The sequence below is a fragment of the Lissotriton vulgaris genome, chromosome 2_1 (assembly GCF_964263255.1).
Source record: "Lissotriton vulgaris chromosome 2_1, aLisVul1.2, whole genome shotgun sequence".
Taxonomy (NCBI): domain Eukaryota; kingdom Metazoa; phylum Chordata; class Amphibia; order Caudata; family Salamandridae; genus Lissotriton; species Lissotriton vulgaris.
The window spans coordinates 1,278,716,325-1,278,737,927 of NC_141687.1; the positions used below are offsets into that span (position 1 = coordinate 1,278,716,325).

At 43.5% G+C, this 21,603-nt stretch overlaps 1 protein-coding gene across 1 annotated transcript in view; it reads right to left on the reverse strand.

The window, feature by feature from the left end:
* Positions 1-7,931: 7,931 nt before the first annotated feature.
* Positions 7,932-21,603, reverse strand: part of TMPRSS4 (transmembrane serine protease 4) — an 87,560-nt gene continuing 73,888 nt past the window's right edge. Inside the window, exons 11-12 of the mRNA XM_086957012.1 lie at positions 10,570-10,725; positions 7,932-8,996 (exon numbers count right to left, since the gene is read on the reverse strand). Of these exons, the coding sequence (XP_086813138.1) occupies positions 8,985-8,996; positions 10,570-10,725 (168 nt within the window). The 3' untranslated portion in view covers positions 7,932-8,984. The remainder of the gene's footprint in view (positions 8,997-10,569; positions 10,726-21,603) is intronic.

The following is a 21,603-nucleotide window of genomic DNA, read 5'->3' on the forward strand; positions in this document are numbered from 1 at the left end:
CATAAAGAAGAAACAGGGACAGGTGTGTGTATGATAAAGCGTGGTTTGTATGCAGTGAATGGTTTATGACATGTTGTGCCTTGATGCTAATCTCGCTCGGCCATTGGGTTGGGAACTGCCCGAACAGGTTTGGCTGGAGGCAGTGGAGGCAGCTCGCCCAGGTCACAAAGGAGTCAGCAAAGGTGTACGTGTCCTTTCAGCTCGAATTCGGCTATGGTCAATTGACTATGTAAGGGCAATCACAAGATGGATGCCGCTCACAAAATGGAACCTGAGGGTTCAAGAAAGAAACTATGATTTAAGGATGATTGCATCACTCGATTATGACGCAAATGCACAGGCACAATGTCCCAATCATTACCGGTCTGCCGATACCAAATTCGTCATAGTACGATGATATTTTCTGACATGAGTGTTGGGCTTCGGCACCATATTATAGCAGGGTCCATAATTTTCATTTCCACAGGTGACATCTACACTTTTTTCACTTTCCCTCTAGACAACCACAAACACAGAAAGGGTGGATGTGACAGAGAACTTGTCTGCTTTCATCTACATTATGATATCTCTTCCTGGGCAGGAAGAGGGGGATGGAGCTGACACTTACACCTGATTAGGCAGTGTCATGTGTCCACACAAAGGGCTGATAACCCCCCACAGATAGCCTGGCAAACAGGGCTGGGATGAAAGAGAACATGTGCACTTCAACTCCAAACGCACATTTAGGTCTTACTTCTAGGGCTCTGACCCTACTAAGAGTACGCTACTGGACACATGAAGAACTCTCCCAGGAGTAAAGACTGGTCTGCCACAAGGATTTGTACTTTGCCTGACTGCTGCCCTGAAGCAACTGTTTTCTGCTTGCTTTGCTGACCTGCCTTGCTGCCTGCTGTTCTCTGCCCTGCTGAGGATAATGATGGGGAAAAGATACCTTCAAGGGATTTTAATAAACACAGAAAGTTTGAAATCACTAACAGGATGAAATCATGTGGGCTTTAGTGATTAGAACCCACTAATGCTGGTTATGCAACAACAAAAATGACATATATTCAAAGCTGTTACTTGTGAGTAATCAGTCAGGAGAGAGAGCAAAAAGAGATTGAAAAACGGGTGTATATAAACAAAGAGTATTTTTTTATTTTATTTTTTTCAAATCAAGTTAAAAAGTTGGGTACAAGATAAACAGCAAAGATGTAAAGGGGTAACACCATTAATCCACACAGCCCTTGTTACATCAATTGCTCAAGCTTTTCTACCTAACATAACATTAATTAAATATTCAATGGTAGATAAAGCCACAGCCGACGTTTCGGTCTCTATTCTTTCGTGTAGGAGACCATCCTCAGGACATGGATTTCATATCTTGAGTACCCTAAAAATGATAACAGATTAAAATTTTTTTTAAAAATACTGTCTCAACCCAATGAAAGTATAACCTACTTGATATATATAACACCCAAAGAGCTCTCAACTACTAAGAATAAAGGCAGATATTTAGGAATACCTTTTAGTTGAACCACAATCAAAAAATAGTGGTAAAGTAACAAATACAAGATTATGAGTTGCAGCTATTATTTACATCATAAATGACATTCAGGAGAAACAGTTTGTGAATCAAATTAGATAAAGAGTAAATTCTTCATTTACGTAATGGAAAATATTTAAAAGATACAATTTAAACATCAAGTTATGTAAATGATATCATAATTAAGGAGTGCAGTTCCTAAATAATATCAATTCTGTGTCATCATCAAAATTATCCACAGGGTATCCATTATAGGCCAAGGGAAACCTTAGGTTAACATTCAATGTATTAGTTCTATAATGGTTAGGACAGTGATCTAGCAAGAATTAGGTCAGGAATCAAATTTGCACATTGTTTATACATAATCGACAAGTTAATTTGAATGTTGGCCTAGAAACCACCCTTATTTTTAACATATTTTTGTATTTTTGTACCTCAATCATGTAGGCGCATGTGTCAATCATGCAAGCGTCCGGATCATAAAGTCAATTTCCTAGCGCTGATACCGATTCAAGAATTATCGTATTGCACTGAAGTACCCTGTGATTGGATAGTGAAGCAGGACAAGAATTGGATTACATTACATATCCCTATATTAGATCAAATTTCCGTGTAACTAAATCCTTGTTTTTTACCTTATGGGAGCCAAGAGGTGTCCCAGGTAGATGGAATAGTTTGCACCATAGAGATTAAGAATGCTGTGGCGGTATCTGTATTTATAGATAATATAGATGTATTGGTAAGCTGATAATATCCAATATGTGTCTATGCATTTCCCCATTCTATACATAAGTTATTATTTCTTACTTATACATTTGCCTATATCTTTTGTTTTAAGGCAAAGTCACAAGAGTTTCCCAAAGCATTCTGCATTATTAGCCTTGTTGACCAAAACACTCACTAGTCAGTGTTGGTGGACAGTTTTAATGTTAAATCATACTGTATACGCTCTATGATAGAGTTTTGGCTAACTGATGTTATCAGGTTTTTGCGACATTATAGAAGTCAAAAAGGGGATAATATCCGAATAATCACCAAATTGCCTGTGTAAAGCCACGGATTTAGAAACAGGTGGGGGGGGGTCACTCATTATTTTTTAAGGGATGTATTATTTGTGGTACAAAAAAAGGGGGTGAGGCACCTGATCCAGTTCCTACATGATCTACCCTGGCTGATCTCAGGCTCAAACACATTGATACACAAATCGAATCACAGTAATCACTATACATTATGAATGCGGCCGACATTCTAATGTCCCATGCAGCTGTATATTCTATACACCGAAGCTCTAGCTAAACAGTACTGTCAGATTTTATTAAGACACAGTAGCCGAGTTAATCACAGAATACCTGTTAAGTCGGTCGTTTCCAAAACCACAGGTTTAGGGACGGGGTCCTTGTTAATTTTAAAGGATGCCCTGATTGCAATTTAAGGAAATACAGAGGTTTAAGGGTTCAAGTGCGTTAATGCATAATTTTACTCTGAGAGTCCATACATACCTTACACATTCGAAGGTATAGCAACGCCTTCTTGTAAATCTTTTTCAGCGAGGTACTCAGTTCTAAAAGTTTAAAAGACCACCATCAGATTTAGGATAGAAAAGGGCGATTAATCAAAGCAATTCATTTAGGCAAGGAAATTTGTGAGGTGACCCAATTCCAAATACCTGGGTTCAATGTGTCAGAGCCCGGCCTCACGCAGTGAATGATACAGCAGTGGATGCAAAGAAAGTGGCCGCAGATTCACATGAGTTTATACTCTGTCGTTTGGAGATCGACAGAGGACTAGAATGCCTAAAGCTCATAGAGTCTATTGCACAAAGGGGCGGCCATTTTGTAATGGTGCTTTCTTAAGCAGGTGACTCATCGACACGCCAGTATAGTGTCTAATTACCAAATGTCATGGTTATTTTATACAGTCATCCTTTGTCACCAAATTTGTGGTGTAAGGCAGAAATGTATACCCATTGGGCACCGAAGAGCTCCACTGTCGTTTGGAGATCGACAGAGGACTAGAATGCTTAAAGCTCATAGAGTCTATTGCACAAAGGGGCGGCCATTTTGTAATGGTGCTTTCTTAAGCAGGTAACTCATCGACACACCAGTATAGTGTCTAATTACCAAATGTCACGGTTATTTTATACAGTCATTCTTTGTCACCAAATTTGTGGTGTGAGGCAAAAATGTATACCCATTGGGCACCGAAGAATTCTTCGGTGCCCAATGGGTATACATTTTTGCCTCACACCACAAATTTGGTGACAAAGAATGACTGTATAAAATTACCGTGACATTCAGTAATTAGACACTATACTGGCGTGTCGATGAGTTACCTGCTTAAGAAAGCACCATTACAAAATGGCCGCCCCTTTGTCCAATAGACTCTATGAGCTTTAAGCATTCTAGTCCTCTGTCGATCTCCAAACGACAGTGGAGCTCTTCGGTGCCCAATGGGTATACATTTTTGCCTTACACCACAAATTGGTGACAAAGGATGAGTGTATAAAATAACCATGGCATTTGGTAATTAGACACTATACTGGCGTGTCGATGAGTTACCTGCTTAAGAAAGCACCATTACAAAATGGCCGCCCCTTTGTGCAATAGACTCTATGAGCTTTAGGCATTCTAGTCCTCTGTCGATCTCCAAACGACAGAGTATAAACTCATGTGAATCTGCGGCCACTTTCTTTGCATCCACTGCTGTATCATTCGCTGCGTGAGGACGAACTCTGACACATTGAACTCAGGTATTTGGAATTGGGTCACCTCGCAAATTCCCTTGCCTAAATAAATTGCTTCGATTTATCGCCCTTTTCTATCCTAAATGTGATTGTGGTCTTTTAAACTTTTAGAACTGAGTACCTCACTGAAAATGATTTACAAGAAGGCGTTGCTATACCTTCGAATGTGTAAGGTATGTATGGACTCTTAGAGTAAAATTATGCATTAAAGCACTTGAACTCTTCTAAAGGTTTAATGTAACCTCTGTTTTTCCTTAAATTGCAATCAGGGAATCCTTTAAAATTAACAAGGACCCCGTCCCTAAACCCGTGGTTTTGGAAACGACCGACTTAACAGGTATTCTGTGATTAACTCGGCTACTGTGTCTTAATAAAATCTGACAGTCCTGTTTAGCTAGAGCTTCGGTGTATAGAATATACAGCTGCATGGGACATTAGAATGTCGGCTGCATTCATAATGTATAGTGATCACTGTGATTCGATTTGTGTATCAATGTGTTTGAGCCTGAGATCAGCCAGGGTAGATCATGTAGGAACTGGATCAGGTGCCTCACCCCCCTTTTTTGTACCACAAATAATACATCCCTTAAAAAATAATGAGTGACCCCCCCACCTGTTTCTAAATCCATGGCTTTACACAGGCAATTTAGTGATTATTCGGATATTATCCCCTTTTTGACTTCTATAATGTTGCAAAAACCTGATAACATCAGTTAGCCAAAACTCTATCATAGAGCGTATACAGTATGATTTAACATTAAAACTGTCCACCAACACTGATTAGTGAGTGTTTTGGTCAACAAGGCTAATAATGCAGAATGCTTTGGGAAACTCTTGTGACTTTGCCTTAAAACAAAAGATATAGGCAAATGTATAAGTAAGAAATAATAACTTATGTATAGAATGGGGAAATGCATAGACACATATTGGATATTATCAGCTTACCAATACATCTATATTATCTATAAATACAGATACTGCCACGGCATTCTTAATCTCTATGGTGCAAACTATTCCATCTACCTGGGACACCTTTTGGCTCCCATAAGGTAAAAACCAAGGATTTGTTACACGGAAATTTGATCTAATATAGGGATATGTAATGTAATCCAATTCTTGTTCTGCTTCACTATCCAATCACAGGGTACTTCAGCGCAGTACGATAATTCTTGAATCGGTATCAGCGCTAGGAAATTAACTTTATGATCCGGACGCTTGCATGATTGACACATGCGCCTACATGATTGAGGTACAAAAATACAAAAATATGTTAAAAATGAGGGTGGTTTCTATGCCAACATTCGAATTAACTTGTCGATTATGCATAAACAACGTGCAAATTTGATTCCTGACCTAATTCTTGCTAGATCACTATCCTAATAATTATAGAACTAATACATTGAATGTTAACCTAAGGTTTCCCTTGGCCTACAATGGATACCCTGTGGATAATTTTGATGATGACACAGAATTGATATTATTTAGGAACTGCACTCCTTAATTATGATATCATTTACATAACTTGATGTTTAAATTGTATCTTTTAATTGTTTTCCATTACGTAAATGAAGAATTTACTCTTTATCTAATTTGATTCACAAACTGTTTCTCCTGAATGTCATTTATGATGTAAATAATAGCTGCAACTCATAATCTTGTATTTGTTACTTTACCACTATTTTTTGATTGTGGTTGAACTAAAAGGTATTCCTAAATATCTGCCTTTATTCTTAGGAGTTGAGAGCTCTTTGGGTGTTTTATATATCAAGTAGATTATACTTTCATTGGGTTGAGACAGTATTTTTTTTTTTTTTTTTTAATCTGTTATCATTTTTAGGGTACTCAAGATATGAAATCCATGTCCTGAGGATGGTCTCCTACACGAAAGAATAGAGACCGAAACGTCGACTGTGGCTTTATCTACCATTGAATATTTAATTAATTTTATGTTAGGTAGAAAAGCTTGAGCAATTGATGTAACAAGGGCTGTGTGGATTAATGGAGTTACCCCTTTACATCTTTGCTGTTTATCTTGTACCCAACTTTTTAACTTGATTTGAAAAAAAGAAAAATTTAAATACTCTTTGTTTATATACACCCGTTTTTCAATCTCTTTTTGCTCTCTCTCTTGACTGATTACTCACAAGTAACAGCTTTGAATATATGTAATTTTTGTTGTTGCATAACCAGCAATAGTGGGTTCAAATCACTAAAGCCCACATGATTTCATCCTGTAAGTGATTTCAAAATGTCTGTGTTTATTACAATCCCTTGAAGGTATCTTTACCCCATCATACTCTTTGTCCAAACCCTCAAGGGTATACTTGGTCACCCACTATCAATTCTCTGATGAGGATAAGGCCTGGACCCATTTCAATTGAAGCCATAGTGACTCATAGGGCTTGCTGGTTTGCCCCCTGCTCTGAAGTCTTGGGGCCATTAAATACTTTCTTCAACTCTGCAACAGCCCCTGGACTCTGCCGTCTGTGGGTCCTACCCTGCCAAGTGGGGAAACCCTGTCCTGGGCTTTTGAGAGGTGATTTCTGCTGTCCAGAACCATCAAAACCAATGCAGTGACAACTTTGAGCCGCTCAGAACTGACGCATTGAACTTTAATGCCGACCCAGGAGCTGATCGACGACAGCGCCTCGACGAACAGCGTAGCTCGACTTTGACGCAGCACCTGCATCATAAAGAGGTCCTCGACTGCACGAATCGGTGCAGTCGCTTTGCCTCCATCCATGGGATCAAGTCTTTAACGTTGACGCTTGCTCCATTCAAGGTACTTTGTCAATGGGACCTGCTTGAGTCATGTAGCTGGCCTGCCCATCCATAGAGGTCGTCCTCAATTTTGGATTTGCCATGGTGTAGCGCAATCTCAAATAACCTCTTAAAGGTATTGACTTCTAAGCACAATGTTTGGTTTATTACTTATACAAATCTTAACACTGGTTATACTTATTGGATTTTTGTTGTTGTAGTCTTGTTTTATTCATAAAATCATTCTTTATTTTTCTAAACCTGTGTGGAGAATTTTTGTGGTGTTTTCATTGTGTTACTGATGCGCAAATACTTTACACATTGTCTATTTACATGTGCCTGGCTGCTCTGTGCCAAGCTGCCAGAGGGTGAGCACAGGCTACCTTTTAGTGTGTATCTAGCTTACCATAACTAGGATTGTGGTTCCTACTTAGACAGGGTGCATTCCTCTGCTAACTAGAGATCCAATTCCAAACATAAATACACTTATAATAAAAATAAAATAATGAGCATTGCACCAGCCAGCTAAGGCCGGATCTCCAAACTTTTCCAATGCTTGTTATCCAGTGCTGTCATTAAGATCAGACACAAAGACTGTCTATGTTCTCTACATGTCATAGCACACTGCTCATTGAAATATCACTCCCTCCATATAAGACATGAGGAGATGGAAACACCCACCGTCCCGCGTCCCACGTCTTACACTGTTCAATAGCACAGAGAAGCACATGGTAAACACAAAACACAACTCGTTGTAAACTTAAGGCACAATAAAATGCCACTATTGCCATACGGGTGAGCTGTAATTGGAAATACTGAGATTGGTATTCAGTGAGGTTTTACACATCCAAGTGTGGAATTGTGTTACACAGTTCAAATAAAAAATACATTTAGAGGCGATGCAACAGTTTGCACAGTTTTTTCTTTTAATATATATACATATATATATATAAATCTTTATAGACACATAATTATATATACACATGTAATATTACATTTACATAATTATAGAATACCTTACATACAAAAAGGAACAATTTTTTTGACATTTATCACAAATGGCACCCACAGGGGCAATCAATGAGATTCAGGCCAGGTGGTAACACCTGGTTTCACCGTATTCGCAGTCTTGAATTAGACAGGTGCTGCAGACACTACATTCTTCATAAAAATAAAACTATACGGAGCCAGACCTAAGAGGAGTCTCTGATGTGTGAGATCTGTGACCAAGATGGCGGCAGAACAGCAGACTGTTTGGCTCAAGCTGGCTCCATCTTTTAGTTCATATAAATTGTATACCTCTCCTCAAAGCATAGAGACACAGGGTGGTGCCACAAACCTATGGCTGGTCCTAACAATATAACCCTTGCCAGATGAAGTCATTAAAACTGGGTATTTTGGCACAATGGTACATTTAATTTGGATTTTGGAATTCATTTTCTTGGGCTCCATTCTTGAGTGGGTGGACTGGTTTTCTGTTGAATTTAACGATGGGTAGAAAACATCAGAGAAAGCTTGGGTTTAATTCACCCTTCTCTGTCATCGTCCTTACAAGGTCCCTGTTCCAGAACACAATATGATGTGCAATGCTGCTTGAGGTAAACACTTGGAGTGCAGATGGCTTTTTTCGTTGTCCGAATCCCTCCCACTCCACTGCTTGCTGTGGCACGTTATATAGATAATAGTTTCTGTTTAAATCGGATAGCTAGATGGGAGTGGTGCGGGTCCATATGCAAGTGCACCGTATGCAAGCTTTGAAGAAACTGATGACCATTCACAGTCCAATGACAGCATATATTCCCTGCAGGAGTTTCTGCTCCCACTGAGTGCTCCATCAATCCATTCCTGGCAGCTTCTTCGATACAGTTCAGATCGAACTAAATCCATGCTGTGCAGCTGCCGTAGAGAGATGGCGGGCCACAGGGAGAGTGTAGTGATGTCCTGCCCACTGGGCTCTTATGAATACAACTGAAAATAGAAATGAACATAGCAATCGGTCAGCATTGTGGAAATGTGTACGGCTGAATATTTATCAGGTGGACACTAACCTAGAGTAGTGTCACGGCACAAACCACAGGCCTAGATGTTTAGCGCTGAAGGAGCGCCTAACCTAGAGTAGCGTCACGGCACACACCACAGGCCTAGATGGTTAGCGATGAAGGAGCGCCTAACCTAGAGTAGCGTCACGGCACACACCACAGGCCTAGATGTTTAGAGATGAAGGAGTGACTAACCTAGAGTAGCGTCACGGCACACACCACAGGCCTAGATGTTTAGTGATGAAGGAGCGACTAACCTAGATTAGCGTCACGGCACACACAAACAGGCCTAGATGTTTAGCGCTGAAGGAGAAACTAAACTAGAGTAGCATCACAGCACACACCACAGGCCTAGATGTTTTGCGATGAAGGAGCGACTAACCTAGAGTAGCACCACGGCACACACCACAGGCCTAGATGTTTATCGCAGAAGGATCGACTAATCTAGTGTAGCATCACGGCACACACCACAAGCCTAGATGTTTAGCTCTGAAGAAGTGACTAACCTAGAGTAGCATCACGGCACACACCACAGGCCTAGATGTTTAGCGCTGAAGGAGCGACTAACCTAGAGTAGCATCACAGCACACACCACAGGCCTAGATGTTTAGCGCTGGAGGAGTGACTAACCTAGAGTAGCATCAGGGCACACACCACAGGCCTAGATTTTTAGAGATGAAGGAGCGACTAACCTAGAGTAGCATCACGGCACACACCACAGACCTAGATGTTTAGCGCTGAAGGAGCAACTAAACTAGAGTAGCATCACGGCACACACCACAGGCCTAGATGTTTCGCGCCGAAGGAGGGCTTTACAGATCACTTATGGTCTCTATAACCATCAATTTAACTTTTCAGGTGGGCCCAAGCAATGAAGAAGCAAACAGAGGAATGCATGACCCACTCATGCACCTATAGCAGTGATTCTTCGTGACAGGTCAGTGAATGTAAACAAGGGCTAATTCCTCAAGAAAGACTACACAGGCGAACCGGAGATGGTTAAGTGATTCATGGCTGGATCATAAAGCTGAGCAAACCAAGTGGGCCTCCTCTGGTACCTGGGAGATGTCTCTAAAAGTTTTAGTAATAAATTATCAACAATTCTTAGAAATACACAGTAAGTCTTCCTAAGGAGCCTTCTGTCCTACGTGAGTAGAACTATGAGACTGAAATGCTCATTTCCAATTGCTAGGTGAGGTTTCAAAAGCAGACAGCATTGCCCGACCTTTACTACTGCTAAAGCAATGTCTATGTCTGGGTAAGGCACCACTTTAGGGCAAAAATATCAGGCTAGAGATAATGCTTTGGTTTATGCGCAAGTTGAATGTTTAGGGCCAGTGTTTAATCTAGTGCCAAACTCTGTGTTTGGGGGCACTGCTTTAATCTAGTGGCAAAGCTCTGGCCTGATTTTGTTTTGCCCTACGCATTAGTAGTGTTTGTTTGCACCAGGAAGGAAAGCTGGACAGTCACAGTGTGAGAAAACCTAAGTGGGGAGTACTCACCCGCATTACTCCGTATATCCAATACAAGTAGTATTCCACGTCCATGTAAACACCAACTTTCCCTTTCCGGCCACATCCTTCTCCAAAGGACACAATGCCCACCTGCTCCCATTTTTGTCTGCTGCCGTAGTACACCAAAGGGCCACCACTATCTCCCTGCATTGAAAAAATTGAAAAAAGTGATTACATTAAGGTGAACAACAACACTTCTCCCCTTGAGCCTCCCACAAAATGAGTGTTAACCACATCACCAGTCCACTCTGCTACTTCACCAAAGCACTGATGATACTTAAGGAAAACTCTCTCAAGTGCTGAGAAAATCACAGATTCCGTTGAAAGATAATAATATTTCTCCACCAGGAACCAATTTACTGACCTTCACACTCACACATAGCCCATATCCACCAATACACAACTGCACATAGAAGCTCAACCATGCGCACAACTTGCAAACTTTCTCTACAGACAAACTCGCAAACTCACATGCACACACACAATCTGGCTCGCCACAGAAGACATCAGAGGACACTGTGCCACACTCATAGTCACATCACAAACCTCAATGTCACCAATGAGTTCATCAGAGAACGATCGGTCTCCCCTCTAATGACTTCATAAAACACAGTTACTCCCACCAATAACTGTACTGTGTTGGTAGTCTCAAAAAGTTCCCCCCCCTTCTCCCTGGCTCAAACCAGAGAAGCCATTCTATCGTGCAAATCCGGTTCCCCTTCCGACCCCTGCCCCCCCAAGATTCTCCATCAAATGATAGATGTGATAAACCCTACCATTAATGACATAGTCAACTTGTCTCTCAGCTCCGGATCTGTCCCTCGCATATGGAAAAAGGGTGTTGTCAAACCACTCATGAAGAAGATTAACAAATCCCCAGTGGACTTGACCAATCTGCGCCCAATCACCCTTCTCCCTGCTCTGGGAAAAATAACTGAACAGCTAGTTTACAAAGAGCTCAAAACCTACCTCGAAACCCATAACATACTTCACACTCAACAATCTGGCTTCCGCCCCAAACACTCAACTGAAACGGCTCTTATTGAACTGACTGACACAATCAAAACGCTGCAAGACCAGAGGAAAAAAGCCATTCTGATACTCCTCGACCTCACTGCAGCATTTGACACCATATCCCACTCTATCTTGATCAATAGACTGGTGGATATAGGGATCTCAGACACAGCCCTATCATGGATAAGATCATTCCTCAGCGACAGGTCGCAAACTGTCGCCCTTGGCCCTTTTTATCTAAGGAGAAAAAAGTCTCCTCTGGAGTCCCCCAAGGATCCATCCTGAGTCCCCTGCTTTTTAATGTCTACCTCATTCCACTGCTCGCCTTGATTGAATCATTCGGCATACCAGTCACATCGTATGCCGATGATACTCAGTTGATAGTACCACTAGAGGACAACTCAAACAAAGCTGAGCTCAATCTTAAAAACTGCTTAACTGCGGTCTTCCAGTGGATGGACTCTAACCATCTCCGCTGCAATTCCAACAAAACTGAGATCCTCCCCATCGGAAAGAACACCTTCTTCTGTCCAGCCCTCTGGTGGCCGGATAACTCTGTTGCCCCGCCCCAGACCGTCACTACCGCTAGAAACCTCGGTGTACTTTTTGACTCTGATCTATCATTCGACCAGCATGCCAGGACTGTTGCCGGCAGATGCTTCGGCATAATTAAATCTCTTAGAAAGTTCTTCGACTTTCTCCCTCTTGAGGCCAGGAAAACTGTAACAGCAGCTCTTATTATCTAGCGCGTTGACTACTGTAACGCCCTCCTGGCTGGGACCAAACAATCCACTCTGACCAAACTACAAAGCGTCCTCCATACTGCCGCCCGCCTGGTCCTAAAATTACCCCGCAAATCCTCAATCTCTACTGCCCTAAAAACCCTGCATTGGCTACCCCTTCATAAAAGAATACTTTTCAAAATACTTACTGTGGCCTTTCGGGCTTTTAACAACACTGGTCCTAAATACATAACCAGACGCTTCCCACACTACTGCCCGAGTCGCTCCCTTCGTTCTGCCAAAGACAATCTCATGTCCTCCGCCAGGTACAACTTAAAGTCAAAAGGCGGAAAAACTTTAAGTTCTCTGGCCATCAAGGCTTGGAACAACATGCCTAAACACCTGAGACAGCAGACCTTAGAGAAGCCTTTCAGAAAACTTCTTAAAACTTGGATTTTCAACCTCCCCGACGACTGGACCAGAGCCGCCATATAGACCCCCCCGCGCCTTCCGCCTGACCGGGCTTTCAGGATTTTCAGCGCCATGATGCTCCCTCCGGAGCGAACGCTGCGCTTTATAAATACCCCTCCAAATATCCAAAATATCCAAATATCCAAACAACGAATTCCTGCTACCTAGCGCCGTGATGTTTTTTTCCTTTTTTTTAAATGCGCCATTTTTAATAAGGAAACTCTGTTGTGAACTTCACTTTGTGTTAAAGACTGCTGTTACTCACCTCACTGCCCTCACCCCGGTCCGTCACGGCAAGTGCCGATTGCACGGAGGGTGAAGACGGGGCTTTCCAAGCACACTCACTTACGGTGATTCCCGCTTCCGGCAGGTGAGCCTGCTAGTTCTTTGTGACACCAGCCTATATAAATCTATGACAGGGCGAACTCGCAGCGGATGCGCGCAGCGGACGTGCGCAGCGTGTGCGCCAAAGGCAAGCCCGTCTGCGCCCGTCGGCGAACGAACGCGACCAGCGCCAACCACGCTGTGCATCTGGATCTCGTAAGTTTGCCTAGCCTGTCCTGGTCTGCTGAACAACTAAACGCCCTGAGGCCAAAACACTGTGAGAATCCATCCCACTGGCAGGCCCAGTTAGCTGCAAGTTCTGCCACTGGACCACTGGCCAACACTCAGCCCTTTCACCGGCCAATGTACCACCCCCTCAGGCCTCCCAGCCCTCCTTCAAAGGTGGTCTGATCAACGCACGTTCCATGTGCAAGCACAATCAAGACATACATGACCTCATCTTGGAGTCCGATTTTGACTGCCTTATGATAAAGGAAACATGGCTAACGGTAGACAGTAACCCTGACATTGCTGTCGCCCTACCCCAGGGCTACTCGCTCTTCAGGCAAGATAGAGTTAAAGGCCGAGGCGGAGGTGTCGCAATTATACTCAAAGACACCCTCCCTTGTCATACCTTCAGTTTGGAGCCCTTAAAAAAGACAGAAGGTCTAGGCTTCTCTATTAAACTGAACGAACACACCTCTTTCTCAGGTGGACTTATCTACCGCCCACCTGGTAATGCCACCGAGTTCCTCGACTCCTTGTGCGATTCTTTAGGACAACTTTCACTTAGATACCCATCCTTCACCCTCCTAGGGGATTTTAATCTACATCTTGAATCAAAATCAGATGTACAAACTATTAACTTCGCACAAACCCTTGACATGTTCAATTTTAAGCAACTTGTCACTTCACCCACTCACTCCCTGGGTCACACCCTTGATGGAGTTTGTACAAACTCTTCCTCACTAATCACACTGCCCCCTTTGCCCCAGATCTGGTCTGACCACTCCTTAATCCCATTCCACGTTATGAGCACTAATCCGTCTGTCTGCAATAAAGCCAATTCTTACCCCAACAACCACATCAACTGGAAAAAGGTCCAAGATAACATCATCCTTAAACCCCTAATGCAAACTCAAACCCCCATCCTATCTGGCAACGTCGACACCGACACCGACCTCTTCCACAACTGGATCACACAGGAAATGACTTCCAGAATGCCCCCCTTACGCTCCCGCACCTCCCGGTGTAAAACCAAAACCAATGCCCCTTGGTTCACACCTGAACTAGCCAATGCTCATTTGTTATGCAAAAAGGCAGAACGTAAATGGGGAAAGACATACGAGGTGGTAAATCGTCTTTCCTATATCGCCACAAGGAAAAACTATCTCTCTGAAATCAAAACGGCCCAAAAAAACTACTACGTAAACGCCATCAAAAACTCCTGCCAAAAACAAAAGGCGCTGTTCGCGATAGTAAAATCATTTACGCAGCCCAAGGCACTTCTGCCTGAAATTCCCCCTTCTCAGAAGTTCTGCGACCAAATCTCTGACTACTTTGAGGACAAAATTGCCTCTATTCAAATCAACTTTCCCCCCCCAGCTACTCCTCCTGTGCCCCTTCCACCGGACCCTCAAGGTACCCCTTTCAGTAGCTTCTCCCTGGTCACATTAGAGCAAACTAGAGAAGCCATTCTGGCTTGCAAATCGGGCTCCCCGTCTGATCCTTGTCCCCCCAAAATACTTCACCAACTAATCGACGTGGTTAACCCGACCATTAACAATCTAATTAACTCATCGCTCAGCACTGGCATAGTATCCAGCCGTTGGAAAAAGGGAATAGTCAAACCCCTTATGAAAAAGGCAAATAAACCCCCGACAGACCTTACCAACCTTCGCCCGATATCGCTGCTCCCGGCCTTGGGAAAAATAACGGAACAACTAGTTCATAGTGAGCTAAAACGCTACCTGGATGACAGCAACTTTCTCCATCCCCAACAATCGGGTTTCCGGCCTAAACATTCGACCGAAACCGCACTAATTGAACTGTCTGACACCATAAAAACCCTACAAGATGAGAGGAAAAACTCCATTCTCATCCTTCTCGACCTAACGGCGGCATTTGACACCATCTCCCACTCCATCCTTATCAGTAGACTTATGGACATTGGCATCTCCGATTCTGCCCTATCCTGGATAAAGTCCTTCCTCTCTGACCGATCTCAAACTGTCGCTCTGGGCCCCTACCACTCCAAAGATAAGCTGGTCCTCTCTGGTGTCCCGCAGGGGTCCATCCTGAGCCCTCTCCTTTTTAACATTTACCTTATCCCCCTTCTGACCCTGATTGAATCATTCGGCATACCTGTCACCTCGTATGCCAATGATACACAACTCATTGTGCCACTAGAGGATAACTCCACTGAAGCAGAACTCAATCTTAAACACTGCTTGACCGAAGTCTTCCGATGGATGGAAAACAATCACTTAAAATGCAATTGGAGTAAAACGGAGATCCTCCCGATCGGAAAAAACACCTCCTTCTGCCCAGCACTCTGGTGGCCAGACAATTCAGTTGCTCCCCCTCAGACAGTGTCATCGGCCAGGAATCTCGGCGTAATCTTTGACTCCGATCTCTCTTTCGATCAGCATGCCAGAACCGTCGCAGGCAAATGCATCGGAATGATCAAATCCCTCCGAAAGTTCTTCGACTTTCTCCCTATCGACGCCAGAAAAACGGTGACAGTGGCACTCATAATCTCACGCCTGGATTATTGTAATGGCCTGCTCGCAGGGGCTAAAAAGAGCACGATTCTGAAACTACAGAGCGTACTACATACAGCCGCCCGTTTAGTCCTTGGACTGCCCCGCAGATCTTCCATCACTGCAGCGCTTCGATCCCTCCACTGGCTACCCCTTCACAAAAGAATTCTCTTTAAAATTCTGATCATAGCCTTCCGGGCCTACAACAAAACAGGCCCTAAATACCTTACCAGGCGTTTTCCCCACTACACCCCTAGTCGCCACCTTCGCTCTACCCATGACAATCTCATCCTTTCCTCTAAATACAATTTGAAAACTAAAGGTGGGAAAACCCTCAGTTTCCTTGCCACCAAAGCCTGGAATAAACTGCCTAAAACCCTCAGACAACTAACCCAGGAAAAACCTTTTAGAAAGCTTCTTAAAACCTGGATTTTCACTCTCCCTGACGACTACTCCAAAGCAGCTATCTAATCCTCTTGGACTGGTTTTCACAGGATCTTAAGCGCCAAGGTGCTCCCGTCGGAGCGAACGCTGCGCTCTATAAATACCCCACAAATATCAAAATATCAAATATCAAATATCACCTTGAACTCGATTTTGACCTCCTGGAGGACTGTAAATATTGCCCCTTCATGTTCAACACCAAAGGTAATATAGGATTGGTAAGGGACTCAGAATGCATCTATAAAGCCTGCCTAGTCAATTGTAGATCCGTCCCCAAACACACTGAAGATATTTGGCTTACCCTGTTGAATGAACACTGGGATATAATGTTCCTTACTTAGACTTGGTTGAGGGACAATAGCAACCCAGATATATCCCTGGCAATTCCATCGGGGTATAAGATAGCCACACTGAATAGAGAAAATAATAGACTAGGAGGTGGAATTGCTATAATATTGAGGGAGGACTGGAATATTACGTATAAAAAAAATAGAACGAGTCGGGTCGATTGAGGCCCTGCTGTATTGTATTAAATTTTCACCCAACTCATCGTTCACCGGAATACTAATGTATAGACCTCCGGATTCATCGGCGGTGTACCTTTCTGACCTATATGACATCATTGTAGACCTATCTTTGAAATACTCCAATCTCACAGTACTTGGAGACTTCAATGTCCACATGGACAATAAAAAGTGCCCCCTTGCCTCTAAATTGAATGACACCCTCCAAGGGCTAAAACTTTATGCAAAAAGTAACTTCACCTACACATAAATCGGGACACACATTAGACCTTATCTTTACGAATGATCGACTCTTAGAAGTCAAAACACCTCTACAGCTTACTTGGTCAGACCACTGTCTTATACCTTTCAATTTGACTTGCACCTCCTGCGATAAACAGATGGCTCTCACCTATGAGACTAGAAGAGACTGGAAGAAACTAGATCTAAAATCATTAGAAAAAGATCTATTAAACACCTCCCCAGAGGTAACAGGCGACCTTAGCCAGGATAACTCTGCCTTTCTTCACTGGGTATCATCAGCACTCGATAATACTATTCCAAAAAAATCAATAAAATGTGCTAGAAAGAAACCATCTGCGCCCTGGTTCTCCATAGAACTTAGGACATGTAAAAGCGCCTGTAAAAAACTTGAGCGCATATGGAGAAAACACTATGATACTGCAGCAAAAATTACATATAAAATCGAGCTGAAGAAATTTAAGAAACTTAAACAACACACTATCAGGGATTATATTGGGGAGCAGATCAAAATCTCCAAAAACCCAACTAAAGAGATTTTTAACCTAGTACAAGGATTTGTTAAACCACAGGCTTTGAAGAGTTCAGTAACTCCATCACCTGCTCTGTGTGAAGATCTAGCCATCTATTTTCAGGAGAAAATACAGGCAATTTATAGCTCTTTCTCGCAGGTAGAGAAGATAGACAATTCACCCTGTGTCTTTCAACCAGGAGTCAATGGTCAGAATTTAGCCCATTCAGCCTGGATACCTCACTTGCTGATCTAAATAGCATAAGTTCAGGTTCACCTATGGATCCTTGTCCGGCCAGATTTTTTAAATCACTAGCCACGGTCCTTAATCCTGTCCTCAATGCTATCTGGAACTCCTCTTTAAGATCAGGTTCCCTCCCTGCACCCTGGAAGACAGCATATGTGAGACCCATACTAAAAAAAGAAGATGCTGATCCCGCTGTTCTTAAAAACTATAGGCCGATCTCCCTTCTGCCTATATCGGCAAAAAACCTGGAGAAAGAGGTCCAGAGACAGTTAACAGCCCACCTCGAATCTAATGTCCTTCTTCATCATTCACAGTCAGGCTATAGAGCTGGCTACAGTACAGAGACAGCTCTACTGGAGGTGGCAGAGACTGTGCGTGCTACAAGTGATCAGGGAAATTCCGCCATGCTGGTGCTATTAGACCTCTCTGCGGCCTTCGATACGGTCTCCCACCGGATATTGATCAAAAGGCTGGAAAAGATGGGTATAGGGGGCACTGTGCTTGCTTGGTTCAAATCATTCCTGGAAGATAGGCACCAGTTAATCTCCCTCCATCCCCACATCTCATCAGCAAAAGCTCTTACATGTGGGGTGCCCCAAGGGTCGGCATTAAGTCCCACACTCTTTAATGCCTACATTGCCCCACTGGCTTATCTGGTGGAGGAATGGGATATTAAGGCTGTCTCCTACGCGGATGACACCCAGTTGGTATTCTCCTTCAAAGAGCACACGGAGGCAGCTTTTTCCAACTTCAGGCAGTGTCTGCTCAATATCGCATCTTGGATGACAGACAACTACCTGAAGTTAAACACGGATAAAACTGAGGTGCTATTCTTCAATCAGGCACAACCACCAAGAGCAGAGATGTGGTGGCCGAGGGAGCTGAACCCTCCACCTGAACCTGCGCAAGTTGCAAAAAACCTGGGCTTTAAATTTGATTCTGCTCTCTCCTGAAAAGCACATGTTAATTATGTCTCCTCTAAATGTTTCTGGAAATTAAAAACGCTCCGTAGATTTCTTCATTTTCTCCCGATGGACAGCAGAAAGACAGTGGTACATGCCCATATCACTTCACAATTAGACTATGTCAACAGTCTTTATCTGAGCCTTCCTGCTTATCTAATAAGGTAGATTAGGGTGCACCGCTCTGTTGGTTCTGCCCTGCCCTACCAGAGTGCTCACAGCTGCTGAAGGGGGAGGCGCTGTCATCGCGCTATAAAGCGCCGCCTTTCCCCACGCAGCATGGGGCCCTTTGAAATACTTACTTGCCGCTTTGCAGTTTTTCCTGACTCCTACGCATTCAGGGACGATTGCTGGAGGCGCAGCTTCACCCTGGTGGGCTCTCGATCCCAGGGTGCACCGCTCTGTTGGTTCTGCCCTGCCCTGCCAGAGTGCTCACAGCTGCTGAAGGGGAGGCGCTGTCATCGCGCTATAAAGCGCTGCCTTCCCCCACGCAATGCGGGACGCGCGCGGGCGGTGCCGGGAGAAGCCCGGGACAAGGGCGGGACTATCTGTGGCCGTCAGGAGCCGAAGGAGGCCGGGCAGGTCCACCCCCTTTGGCTGGGAGGGCAGCGATTGGACTGGTCTACCATTTGGTGGTAATTATTAAATTCTCAGTCAAAGCTTGGTTCTGAAGTAACATTTTATATTGACTTTTGAACTCACGCTCCGGGGCCATATTATCTTTTAGTGACTAGTTATCCTTTTAACTTAGCTCGGATTGTCATATTGAGCCTCTGTAAACATAGACCCCCAAGATTTCCATGCTGAAGAACATGGGCAACATTAATACCCCACTCTCTCGCCCTCTCACTAGGCAAAAAGCAGCCTCAACCACTCCACTTCCAAGTTTAACAGCGATCGACAAAATGTTGCAAAAACAATAGGGGTGGTTGCGTCTGCTATAGAGAATACGGAAAGGCGCCTTTCACTTCCACCTGGTATGCTCCCCCCCTTTGCCACCTGTGAATGTATCTTTGGCTACGGTAAATTCTCCTGATTCGCTGTTAGTGTCCTCTTTTGCTGAGCTCCCATGTTCCCAGCTCATTCCTCTAAATCATGAGACTGCACTCACACAGCACAGACTGTCCCTTGAACCCCCCCCCCCCAGTAGACTCTCCCTGACACCTACAATGTTGCCATTGAATGTAATTGATGAGATCCTTTTTTAATTGATGATTCACCAGGTCAGGTGGGAGGCGAACCCTCTTAAGTCCTAATCCTGTACTATTACCTAGGTCTAATAATGTAAGCCCGCATGTAATAACTAGAGGGCAAAAAGTGAAATGTAAACAAAATCAAAGGGAAAAAGGGCAAGGGCCAGGCAGATAGTGTCCCTGGCCAAAATAGTTTAGGTAAGCCAGAAGAGGATGAGAATTTTTGGGGAAGAATGGAGACTTTGATATCAACACTCTTAGAGCCTATATGTTTAAAAATCAACACTATTGAAACTCGGGTAGCTAATATAGAGGAAAAGATGATCAACATCGACCAATCCGTCCAGTCAGCTCATACTAAGACATTAGTCCATCCATCCCCGGCCAACACAAGAGAAAACCCTGAGGGTTCGTCTTCGGTTACGGCCAACCCAGTACTACATAAAACCAGGGAGGTTAACAACAGACTAGAAATTATTAACGCAGTGGGTAACATCAGAGCCAGTGAGGCAAATTCAAGCGACCCAAACATGGGAGGTAAGAATAATAGCAATATCAACTGTGATGCGGGCAGACCCCAGTCTGGCCAAAGAGATATTTCAAACAAACCCTTACCAACTTTAAACTTACCACCAGAAGCTACGCCATATACAGTTGTGTTAGCCAACGTCCCAGTTTTACCCCCTAATGTTTTTGAACAATGGTCGACACTGAGAAACAAATCCATTCATTTTTTATCCTCAAGGATTGGATCTAAAAACTCTCTGTTTTCTGAATTCAAAATGGCTAGAAGGGTTAGCTGGGTAGGCTCATCCACTAAATCCCTGAATGGAGATTGTGTCATCTTAACGTTTAGAACCCCACATTTGGTACGAAACATCATTGAGGGGGGCTTTAATGGGGCGGTTAACACTGAGGTTATTAACATCTTACCCTTGGGTTTCTTTTATCGTCCCAGGGATCTTGTAAGGTGTCCAGGACCCCACCAACTAGTAGAAAATTACTTGGGTCCTAACCAAGCAAGATACTGTGTTCCGACATCAAATCACTTTATGGTTTTGAGTGGTTTAGAAACTAATGATTGACTGCAAATGGAGAACCTTGCAAATCTATCTAGCGAAGTTGTTCACTTTAATTTTATGCCCAATCAGGGGGTCACTATGAGTGAGAGAGTGGAGAAGGGCAGTATTCCGGGGATTGAGGGTACCATCAATGGGATGGTGGTCTCTGAAGTTGGTTCTGAGATAGTGCACCCTAACGGGTCTTTGTTGGAAGGTGTCAGCCCCCCTCTACCCGCTCCTACCCCTGTAGTAATCCCATTATGTTACATCATCTCCTGGAACATTGCTGGAATTAAGTCAAAAATTAATAATCCATTTTGGCAGGACTTTATTCAGTCCCAAGACCTGCTTTGTTTTCAGGAAACTTGGAGCAAGGAAGTGGTCCATCTTAATGGGTATAAGACCTATCATACCCCGGCTGTTGAAGCTGTGCATGGGAGAGCTAAGGGAGGGCTGAGTGTTTATCTTTCCATCAAACTGAATTTATAAAGGGTTATAGAGCCTATCAAAGATACTTATTTACAATTTCTGGTACTTGATCTGGATT